The sequence below is a fragment of the Silurus meridionalis genome, chromosome 13, assembly GCF_014805685.1.
Source record: "Silurus meridionalis isolate SWU-2019-XX chromosome 13, ASM1480568v1, whole genome shotgun sequence".
NCBI lineage: Eukaryota > Metazoa > Chordata > Actinopteri > Siluriformes > Siluridae > Silurus > Silurus meridionalis.
The window spans coordinates 3,081,960-3,094,602 of NC_060896.1; the positions used below are offsets into that span (position 1 = coordinate 3,081,960).

General features: G+C 38.8%; 1 protein-coding gene across 1 annotated transcript in view; it reads left to right on the forward strand.

Annotated features, from left to right (window-relative positions):
• Positions 1 to 4,425: 4,425 nt before the first annotated feature.
• plch1 (phospholipase C, eta 1) overlaps positions 4,426 to 12,643 on the forward strand; it is an 81,974-nt gene continuing 73,756 nt past the window's right edge. Inside the window, exons 1-2 of the mRNA XM_046864757.1 lie at positions 4,426 to 4,699; positions 11,749 to 11,852. Coding sequence (XP_046720713.1) covers positions 11,774 to 11,852 — 79 coding nt within the window. The 5' untranslated portion in view covers positions 4,426 to 4,699; positions 11,749 to 11,773. The remainder of the gene's footprint in view (positions 4,700 to 11,748; positions 11,853 to 12,643) is intronic.

A 12,643-nucleotide genomic window follows, 5' to 3' on the forward strand; every position in this document is an offset into this window, starting at 1 on the left:
TGTGCTTGTGGAGGTTTGTGCGAGAGGTCCGGAGGGGGGTGCAGTCAACGTTCACGTTCGTCCCAAAGGCGTTTAATAGGGTTGAGTTTTTTTCAGAGCTCTATTGCAGGAGATCTTCAACTCCAACCCATGTAAAGCATATCTTCATGAAGCTGGCTTTTTGCATTGTCATGTTGGAAAAGCTTTGAGTCTCCCAGTACAGCTGGGAAAATTCCATTCCACAGCATCCAAGAATATTTGTGTGCCTCCATGTTTGTGGTAACAGTTCAGCAAAGAAGCACATATACCTGGAAAAGTAAGTCGTCCCAATATTTTTGACCTCTATAGTGTAGTTTGGACTGATAGACTTGGGAATAGATTTTTTAATTTTTAGGTCATTAATATGAAACTATCATGTTTTGCAAAATGGTCATTAAAGTTGATTTGTCGCTGAAGCACGAACGGATATAAAATTGCAGGACCGGAATTTATTTTTTAGTTTTGCTGATTTTATAAATAAACCAATTCAGTTCTTGCTTGTTAAAATCAGGCCCAAAACTTGCTGAACCTCCGAAACAAGCTGCTTCTTCTTCTTTTCTTCTAGTTCTTCTTTCAGCTGCTACCATTAGGGGGCGCCAAACCGGATCATCCGTCTCCATACCACCCTGTCCTCTACATCTGCCTCTTTCACCCCAACTACCTGCATGTCTTCCCTCACCACATTCATAAACCTCCTTCTTCCTGGTGTCTCCATCCTCAGCATTCTCCTACTGATATACCCCATGTCCCTCCTCTGCACATGTCCAAACCATCTCAATCTCACCTCCCTCACCTTGTCACCAAAACGTCCTACATGCGCTGTCCCTCTAATAAACTCATTTCTAATCCTGTCAATCCTCGTCACTCCCAACGAAAACCTCAACATCTTCAGCTCTGCTACCGTGTTATTATTTATGAAAACATAACTGAAAATGCACGATTGTGTTTTTTCTTTTAGTTGTTTTAAAGACACGCCCCCTCATAAATGTCCTCATAAATGATTGAGCAGAAGATGCGTGTGAATCGCTTTTCCAGAGTGTTGAAAGTAATTTGAGCGAGCATGCTAAGTTTAGTATTGAGGGGTACGTGAGTGAAAACGGGCACGTGTCAATTAAAATCCAGTTTAATCCAGTTGAGTCATGTCATCTGGAATGTGTTTTATTATCTTTTCCAAGCCTAACGTGAGATTTTCTACGGGCCAGGATCAGCCTCGTGGTTTAACAAACCTTCCTTCCACTTGTGTCTCCCGGGTCCTCCAGGATAATCCAGATGAATCCAGAGAGCCTGCAAGCTTCTTCTGTCCCTCCTCTTCATCAACTCCTATCCCACAATCCTCCTGTTTCTCTCTTCCCCTTTAAGTAGTTTAAGGGGGAGCATATTGTCACAGTAGTAAAGCAGTGTGTCTCTGCTGCTCAACCCACACATAGACAATAGGGATGGGGTAAGAGGGGGGGTGCGGTTACTATAGAAACACCAAATCAAGAGGACAAAGCACACTAAGGAGGGTCCTAGGGGCCCAAGACCACATAAAGGGGGATAGTAAGTGAAAAAGAGCTGGGAGAAGAATGAATCAAAGCGGAGGAGGTAAAAAGGGGGGATGCAGGAAGGGAAAACCTTTTAGACGGCCGGAGTAGAAGATAACGCTTCAGCTCATTTTTTATTCATTACGTGAAAATATTTAGAAAATATAATAATAATTGTGAATCCACTGTGTTGTTTTTTGGTCATTTTGCTCGCTTGGGGGTTTGAATTTAGCGGTAATATATTATGTGTTAGCGGCTGGAGCAGCCCCTTTAAGAAGGTTGTGGATGGAGGTAAGACATGTGACCGAGGCATCAGGACTGAGTCATAGACAAATGTGGAGGAGAGAATCCGGTCATTTTCCAAAATAAAACATCAATCAGAATCAGATAATAAACAAAACGGATATAATGTAAGTTATATATTCTTTCTGTGCGGCCCGGTACCAATTGACCCACGGACCGGGTCTATCATATAACGACCTGCCCAGTCACCGGACCTAAACCCCACTGAACTGATCTGCGATGAACTGGATCATAACAAAATCTCCAACTAGTGAAGAACATCTGTGGAAAGTTTCATAAGAGGCACTGAATGTTTGGAGAAATGGGCTGTCCAGATGCTGAGAGTGTGTGAAGCTGTTCTTAATGCTAATGGAGGATTTTTTAATTAAATTAGTGGAACATCTAGGAATTTATATTCATAGTTGTTTGGTCAAACGTAATCTTCATACTGTTACTTGACTAAATTTGTTGCATAAAAACGAAAGGAACTTGCATGTGTCTGAAAACCCATAAAGTCTCGTATAAACTTTAAATACATTTAACCATCTGAACGGTTGCATTCAGATCAGTACAGAAAGAGGACACGCTCATCGTAGTATAGATGCAGGGTTGAGACTGGCTGTGCTGAGAGGTAAAGAGTTAATCCTATGGATGTCCCGCTGTGTGAGGAACCTGAGGAGACGTTGTGGAGTTGGCGGGATGACAAATGAAGACTACTGCCTTATTGAGCTCTTAAGATCTCAATATTTCATAGGTTGGACATGTTTTTAGGCCGTCATGGCTAACACACCTGAGGAAGACCTAGAATGTTCTAGAATAATCCCTGATTAGAGTCTGTGGGTTTCTTCTGTGTTTTCTGGTTTCCTTCCAGAAACATTCAGGTGACTCAAACAGGGTATGGTGTGATGTCGGGTGTGTATGTGTGTGTGTGTGTGAGTTCCTGGCATAAGTACCAGATCAACAAAGATCCAGACCAGAAGATAAAAAAAACTTGCTGGTGATGAACGAATCTCTGCTTGGATAGAAATATAATCAGTACCACACAGATCCTGGATCAGTAATCCGATCACCTGGAGTATAAAAACCCATGATTCCAGGTGGAGTGATAGAGAAAGAGAAGGAGGGATGAAAGAAGTGATAGAGAGAGGAAAGAGTGTTGGATTTAAGCGAGCGATCTGGTCTGTCTTTGTTATGTAAATGTAATCAGTGACTCAGACAGGCTTCCTGGCCTCTGATTGGCCGCCGGTGCAGGTTTGAACTGTATGGCGTATGGGAACAGTGTGATCGGCGGGCCGGACTGTCCCAGACTTTGAACCGAGACACAAGCAGCGGTGCAGGGGTGGGAGGAAAGCTGCGTCAAGGAGCCGTGAAAAGATTCCTAGAGGGGGAAGAAACACTCATTGTTTGTTGCGTGAAGTGATGGACGAAGCGTCAGTCAACACTGAATTGAATCCCGGGAAGGTTGAGAGCCCTTTATTGTCCTGTTGGTGTTTTTTTTTGTTCTGAAAAGAGCAAATGTGTGGAAAATAAAAGAGAAAAACACTTCTGATTTGCAGGGTTTCTTTTCTTTTCAGGATCATTTCATTGAGTTGTTCAGTAATTCGTATAATGAAATAAAATAAAATTTTATTTGTCACGTACTGTACACATTTATACAGAGTACGAGATGTAGTGAAATGCTTGTTACGGCTGTCAATAGAAAAAGAACATAAAAAATGACCAAAAAAATGTAAAGTATAAATTTTAAGTATGAAAATACTATATATGTGTCCATGTATCTATAATGCGTTATAACTATACAGTTTATAACAAAATCTCTCACATATCCTTATAGATGTCAATGAACAAGACAACTGAAGAAGTTGCTGACTCATCAGGACTGTTTACTGAAGAATTCACACATTTACATTTACATCATAAGCCAGATGTCCTTATCCAAAGCGACTTATATTTATATCATTCATACGACTGAGCATGTATGTTAAGGGCCTTGCTCAGGGGCCCAGGAGTGGCAGGTTGGTGTGGCTGGGATTTGATCTTCAGATCCAAAGTCTAAAGCTTTAACCAAGCAACCATCTCCCCCTTAAACCATAAACATTGTTCCATCAATATTTAAAATTGCAGAAATGCAATTTTTTAAAAAGTAAAAAAAAAAAAAAAAGTAAAAAATCCAATTCAATTCTAAACATATTCAATTCTAAACTGACTTCACTATAGTGGTAACTTAGTGGTTAAGTCATTGAACGTACAAAAGGTTCCAAATGCCATAAATGTAAATTACATTCAACTAATCATTTAACCCCAAGAACGTTTTAAAGGAGGACATCCTCAGTTTTTAGTGATTAATAGAAGAATCAATAACACTCCATTACATGATCTGGATTAATAAAATCTCCATCATCAATTACTGGATATGGATGAGGACACAGATTACAGGAGACTAAACATTTCCTCAATTCTGATTTTCCCATTAGACACTTTTACTTCCTGGTTTTAGTTACCAAATCAAGGATCTCAAACTGGGTATACTGGGAATAAAAAAAAAACAAAAAAAACATGAGGTCCTAAGCTCCTGAGATCTGCTCCTGAGATCTGCTCCTGGGATCCGTTCCTGGTTTTCCGGCAGGCGTTCCTGCCTTCATTGACCAGCCCTCAAAGTTTGAATGGAGGGGTAGGAGGTGTTGAGGCGGGTGAGGGGCAGTTGAACAGTAAACCCTGCTTTCTAACACACATACACATACACGCTCTCAGAGGCTCTTGGTAACATATTCCGCTGTGCAACTCCTTCCGAGGACACAATGCTTCCCTGAAACAGGAAATACTTCAGTAGAGACAGGATTATACCTTCATCTTTAAGTTTGGCCACAAAAACTAAAGTAAGTGATTTGACTGTTCTTTGTTCAGCAGGTGCACAACCGTCTATAATTCCATCTATAGCATTACCTGCACATGCTCGATCCTTGAGTTACCATAATACTGGTGGAAAAAAGTATATTCCTTTTGATGTTTGAGCCTGATGTTCACGACCTGTTCAGCCCAGCAGTGCACCTGTTCAGGAGAACTCATCTCCCCAAGCAGCTACTGTGTTCCCGAGTAATCTGATTGGTCAGAAGGTGTTGATTCATTTTTTCGAAGAAAGCACACATTTATATAGACATAAATTTCAGGTAATATTATCTACAGAAGGAGTCTCCAGTGCCCGTGGACGATCAGTGGTTAACGCTTTAGGTTGCTGATAGGAAGGTTGTGGGGTTCAAGCCCCAGTATTACCAAGCTAGCACTCTCGGGCCCTTGAGCAAGGCCCTTAATTCTCTGTACTTTCTGTAACTTCACTGGGATATGTGGAGAAAGAATTTCACTGTAATGTACATGTGACAGTTATAGTTGTCTAAAAGTTGTTTTTTAGGACAGATGTGTTCGCATGCTACATATTTAAAGGTTTTTAATTTATTTTTGTTAGATTATAAGCGATAGCAGGAACTACACAATGTCCTTACCATAAATGTAACCATAAATCAGACAAAACAATACATATATTCTTTCTTTAATAAATAAGAATGGTTGTTGTTGTTGTTTAGGAGAATTAAAGCACGACAGGAAATTAATTTGCATGTGTGTGTTTCTTTATTTTAGCAGTGTCAGCGACTGACAAGTCATTTCTATTTAGCTTTTACGTTAGCTCCAAGGCAACAGATATTCTCCAATAACAATGAACAACAAATGAAAGAAAACCTGTTTGGATAATCACATACTGTGATATGGTCCTCCATGTTTGCGTTTTATTTAAACCCTGTCCAAATAATAAAAAAAATTGAAAGTGCTCTCATCCGATAGATTGGTGTCCTGGGGGATTTGGCTTTTGGGGACACATGACTAATGACACTTGGTGGACAACCGGCGCCCCTCCACCCATGCTGTAATGCACTTACACTTTGTTCATGCTGTCACTTTTCCTAATCGCTGTCCATCTGCTGAGGTTTTTTTTAGGGTGTAATATAGATCAGCTTAACTATCAGACTGTCTGATCTGATTCGAGGCCCAAGATTGACCGTTGCTGCCCTTTACCCAAACACAACCAATCCCAGGGCACGTGTGTGTGTGTGTGTGTGTGTGTGTGTGTGTGTGTGTGTTGTTTACTTTCTTTCCCTCCTTAAGTGCCTTTCAAAAAGGTCGTAAAAGAGACGCAGACACATACATGTTAACGAAATACCCCTTGTGAAGTCTCACACTGGTTATATACTGTATTACTTATTTACTATTATTCTGTTCAATATATTATCTGCTCTGTACATATCTTATTAGTACACTTTAACTGAGGCAGCAGAAGCTCAGTTTTTGATCCTGGGCATTTACACTACACTGATAACAACCTGTAGTGTTTACACCACCTGTGCTTGGACACATGGTACTCCGAATTCTGGGAATATACGCTAGACATATTGCTTTATAATTCAGTCCTACGCTACATTAAATTATATATTTATGTACCGTATTTTTCGGACTATAAGCCGCTACTTTTTTACCACGTTTTGAACCCCGCGGCTTAAACAACGAAGCGGGTAATTTATGGATTTTTCCTGGGTTTTTCCCGGTTTCACAAACTTCAAGCCAAAAAACTGAACCCCATAACATTAGACCAATGACATTTTCGAACGGAAACGAAAAAACCCACCTCACCTGTGTTCTGAGCTGCACGGTATCGGGAGAAAAAACTTCCATCGGGTGATTTTTAAACGCACGACGATGCCCAAGGAAAAACTCCCGAGAGAAATAGTTGTAAAAGGAAGGAGAAAGACAGTGAACAATGACTTTCTTGTTCGGCTACTGTTTAGGTTTCCAAAACTCGTGCTTTTTTATTTTTCTTGGCAACAGAGTTACGGGTTAGTCAAAGAAACTTAGAAATGAGCATCAGAAAATAATAAGAACATATTCCTCGTCTTGAACACACACATTTAGTGGGTGCGGCTTATATATGGGTGCGCTTAATAGTCCGGAAATTAAGGTAGCTCTTTTCATTTTGAGTCAAAAATGCTTTACGGAAAAAGTGAAAAAATCGGACAAAATCTCAAGATAAAATAGAATATAAAATGTCAATATAGAATATAATATAAAATTCATTTTAGAATATAGAATAGAATATAAAATTTATGATAGAATATAGAATAAAAAAAAAAAACACAATATAGAATATAAAATAGAATATGAAATGTCAATATGGAATGTAGAATAGAATATAAAATCTTAATATAGAATATACAAATGTACAGAAGCTCTAAAAGGCCATGCGTTATAATTTTTTTTCTTTTTGTTATCTACTGATCACGACATAACGAGCTGTTTTTTTTTTCGTGATCACAATTTAATTAACTTTTGTCATGTCGAGATCAAAAGAAATTTAAGTTGTGATCATGAGAAAACAAGAAAAAATAAAATATTATAATTTATGGCCTCTTAGGGACTTTTGTAGAAATGGTATATGAATATAAACAAAAAAGAAACGAAATGGAAAACAATCATTATGTGGAAGATGGGAAAAGATTAAAGCATAATAGTCTGTATGGTAATGGTAGCTCACTGTTCTATCTACAAATTATTGACTTTAATACACGTCTAACAATTGCTTTTGGTCACATAAATTCTTATGACATCCACCCTCTGATATAATAATGTCTAATACAGCGACTAAGGAATAAAGTAGTGATGAGAAGATCGGATCATTTTAGTGATTCGGTTCTTTGAATCTAGTTCATCAAAATGAACGAATCTTTTTCGAGTCATTTAGTTCATCCACTGTCTAATGTCCTTTACACACTCCTCAACATTGTTAAGCTGATCTCTCTCCTCTGGCTTTGCTGGAATATATGGAAGTGAATACCATGTTTATGTATAATTTCACCCAGAGGCAGCATATATAAAGAGAAAAGCAGCGGGCCTAAGACAGATCCTTGCGGAACACCAAACTTTACATCAGAGAGTGTGGAGAACTCACCAATGTCCTCATACATGTCCTGCACCACCCTCACATACTTCTCTGCCACACCTGATTTCCTCATACAATACCACAACTCCTCTCTCCACCCTGTCGTACGCTTTCTCTAAATCCTTCTGACCTTCTCTATACTTCTCCATCAACATCCTCATAGCAAATAATGCATCTGTAGTGCTCTTCCTCGGCATGAAACCATACTGATGGTCATGTCTATTCTGAATCTCTTTATTCCCTTAATTCTGCTGATAATGATAGACAATGTCCATTATTAAAAGTGCTATAAAATATAATTAGATATAATTTTTTCCTTCGATCAGATATAATATAAAAACGTGCAAATGATGCTAACCAGAATGAGGAGCTTTACCTCTCATAGGTCTTTAGTTATTTTGTCACGTGTCTTCCATATTTATTGTAACCATAATGTTTCGGGGCAAAACCCCCGATCTATTGCATTGTGTATCATCTATGGGAGTCACATGACAAAAGAACGATTGACTTAGACTAGAAGAGTGGAGAGATGAACTACTCAATACTTTCTTGTACATAACCTATGGAGATTTTGCGATATTTTGCTTGCGTTCAGTACAAAATGAATGAATCGCTCCTTGACTCGTTCTTCCGAGTCACATTAAAGACTCGTTCAAAAAAGAAACAAATCCTTTATGAACGACCCGTCAGTAGAATAAAGCCGGCTGTTGAACCCTGCAATAAGGTGGGCGTCTGGAACAACGTAGCTGCTGGGAAATTATACACTCATTATACACACACTCTGGGAATGTCCCCTCCTACATGTGACACAGCTTGGTCCTTGTCACCATGATACAGATCTCTCTGGTGTGTGTGTGTGAAGGAATGTGGGAGGTAAAATGACTCCAGTGTTTTCTGTGTATCAGTTTGCTGTGTGGTTCAGGTGCAGCGGAGGCTTCGCTGAATTATTTAACCTTTATTTCTCATGGTCCAGTGCTGAATCGGCGTCTTTGTGTTGCCAGTGGCGTTGAGATTCGACACTTGAACGCGGGACGAAATTTTTTTTTTTTTTTTGGACTCCGGTTACTGATTGTGTAGGTTTAATGTGAGATGAGCGTGAGTAGAAATATGACGTGTTTCATGTTTCTGGTAATGTGAGAGACTTTAGTGAAAGGCATCTCAGTTTCAGAGCCATTGTCAAAGGAAGATCGGATCAGAAGGCTTTTTGTTTCTTTGTACTAAATGTGATAAAAACATATTGTTGACGATAAGATGGACAGCAATGAGCCGTCAGGGCCGGCGAGGCCTTCTCTACTGGCCTAAACACTGTCAGAATCACGTTTTCAAGTATTATTGTTAATAATACAGCATTACAGGTGTCTATATCGCTAAGTAAATGTTGCCTGAAGCTGTTTCTCTAACCAATCAGATTTTGAGTTTGTGACACCGGGGCCATCTAGAAGGCGTACAATAACGTCAGCATTTTCATGTCCTTTCGTTGGACGGTCAAAGAGCGCACTAGTCAGAGCTCGCAAACCGCATCTGTAGCAAACTGCACAAGCTCAAATATATTAGTGGATTTAATGGCTGTTTTTCATTCCACAAAGACTGACAGAGCAGAAGAAATCAATTCGGCTGCAGATACGCTTACAAGGACATTTACAAGATGGACTTTTCAAGAAAACCTAGACATCCTGAGGAAAAGTTTGGCCTTAACATTTCAAAACAGTTGTTAAGCTTTTTCAGGAACCATTTATACGTTTTCATTTTTCTGTAGAATTTGCATAAAAACACAATTTACATCGATTTTAAATCACCAGGAAAACTGTCATGCATAAATGAACCTAAAAAAACCCAGGGTTTTATGAGGTAAATATCGATGTTTCTGCTAGAGATGATGTATGCAAGTGGTGCAGCTGTGGCTCCAGTGAAAGGAGACATGTTGTGTATGTGTGTTTGTTTCTTACATCACTGGGTTTGTCTTTACATTGTTTCTGAGCAATTTCTGATTTCAATTGGTTGGAAAGTGTTGATTATTACAGCAAATTTGACAGTAGTTCAGCTAAAAATCAGAGATTTATAATAGATTAATAATGAAACCAAGATGAATGAATAAAATTCAAATAATGTTAAAAAATAATAATTCTGTGTATTCATTGTTTTAGGTTTTTTTTTTTTGACAATGAGAAACCAATAAGAAAAAGAACGGTTTAAAAACTGTTTTGCTCACAATGTAAAATATTTCAAATAATCCTCAGTTTCATTTACTCTCATATTCTGACTTTGAGTTATTTGGGTTTGTGGGACTCTTGAACATCTCGGGTGGAAATAACTGATCATCCAGCATTTTGGCTTTATATGGATCACTATGTGCATTTCAAAAGCAAAAAGAGAGTGACAGGAGATCAATGTCCTCTTCTTACACTGTGCCCCCAAACACTGTGATATCTATCTTTAAACAACCCGCCCAGTCACTGTACCTAAATCCTATTAAACTGCTCTGGGATGAACAAGAAAGAGATCTCCATCTAGAACATCTTTTTTCCAAGAGGCACGGCAAAGTATTTCAGCTGATTGTCTGATTGAGTCGTTTTTCCTGTTTATTGGAAAAATTCACTTTAATGCTGGTAAAAACGACTCGCTCCATCTTGTTGTTGATCAGCGTGTGCTCCACTGCTTTACTGCCCTTCTTCTAACTAATAAACACTTCAGTCTTTTCTCAGGATAAATGTTTTGTCCTCTTTCATCACAGCTCGTGGATAATTTAGCACTCAACACATTTATGACTTTGCACACACATTCTGACTCCTGTCTTTTGTCAACTAGACACACACACACACACACACACACACACACACACACACACACACACACACACACTATTCTTTCACTGCTTCCACAAGCCCTAACACCTCTCACTCCCACCCTCCCACATCTCTCCCTCCTTTCACCTTTCCTCACCTATTCTGTCTTTTTCCCCTATCAGTTCCTCACTGGGACTTCTAACACTCCACAGCACCTGTTGAGTATCTGTCTCTTGATGCTTTATGGGTATGTCCCGTAAGGGGGGAAGTACCGGAAAGAAGCAGGAAATCCCTGCTCTGTTAAGTAGTGTCCAGTTTCTGCCTCAGTGAGCGACTCGGATCGAGGTCATGGGGTCAGTCGTTTCAGGGCAGACTGCAGTGAGAGAGCAATAATGAAGATGTTTTCTGTGGTGGACTGGATTGTCTCAATGACTGAAAAAAGAGAAGGAGAGAAAGAGAGAGACACAGACACAGAGAGAGAGATTCAGTCTGAGATTTTATTCATATCTATCTATCTATCTATCTATCTATCTATCTATCTATCTATCTATCTATCTATCTATCTATCTATCTATCTATCTATCTATCTATCTAGGGTTAGGGTAATATCGTCATCATAAGAACAAATACTCGTATCATTAAACAAATTGCGAGTTGCATTCACCTTTGACCTTTTTTAGAGGACTAGTTGATTGTTGGTTGATCTGATGGCGTTCACTCGCCTTCTTTAGTGACGTTCGTAGTGACAGTCGCTGTGATCCAAACTGTAGTTTATATCAGAAAACACTGAAACTGTGCAGCATCATACTGACAGCATGACTGAACATTGTGATGATCGTGTTTGTGAACAATAACAAAGGGTCCTTTCATTCTGATGGGAATGAGATGTTCATTGACACAAATTCTTACTTTTAAAAGATGAACTGAGGATTTTGAGAAAAGTTCAGGTTTTTGCAAGAAATCTACTGTATTGTGCTGTTTGGACTTATTGTTTTGAGAAATGCACTTTACTGCTTTGCAAATATTAAAGATGATTCGCATTACTGTTTTGAAAAGCAGCACTTGTAGTAAATTTGATGACGATTTCTGTTGAATTCAATGAAGATTTGCGTTGAATTTGCTGAAAATCCCTGTTTAATTTGTGTTATTTATTTCCATCCAGGAGATTCCTTCCTTCACATGACTTGATGGTGAGCTCGAGGATGGACGGACGTGGGAGTGTACAGTACTGTCGCCACTTTCTCACCGATAACAGCACTTTTCACGGTCAGTCTGACTTTTAGATGAAATCCGAGACATGGTTGGAGGAAGAGAAGACTTATTCATGTGTGACATAGTCTAAGTTCTAAAGCCCACCCTGAACAGCAGCGCAGAACAGATCAATGCTCTTGCCAATGTTTTTGTTTTTTTGACAGAAAGGTCTTGTCAGAGTGAATGTTAATTGTGCCGTGTGACGTGTTAAAAATGGGCACGTCCAATCACATTTTCACAAGTGAAAGGGGACATTTATTTTATTCGATCATTTCTTTTGACACATTTATTTTTTCTTTCCATTTTTCTTTATTTTTTCACACAATTTATATATTTTTTTAACTTGTATGATATTTTTGGGGTATTCTATATAATAATAATAATAATAATAATAACAATAATAAAAATAATAATAGTAATAATAATAATAATAATACGTTATTTATAGTAGCCTTACATGACACTCAACAACACTTTACAGACAATAAAAAACAAAACAATTAACAACCGTTTTAAATAATGAAACACTGTACAACCAGAAAGACAAAAATGACGTCAATAATATGGCTGACTGGATTTGAAAACGGAGACAGAGTTGCTGTTGCGAATATCAAGAGGAAGTGAATTCCACAGGTATGGAGCAGCGTAGCTAAAAGCTCGAGATCCCATAGATTCCAAACGCATACGAGGAGGAACTGAGTTGGATGAGGACATTGATCTAAGAGTTCGAGAAGGAGTATATGTTAGAAGTACAGTAGGTCAGATAAATATGAAGAAGCCAGGATATGTAATGCAGGATTTTACAC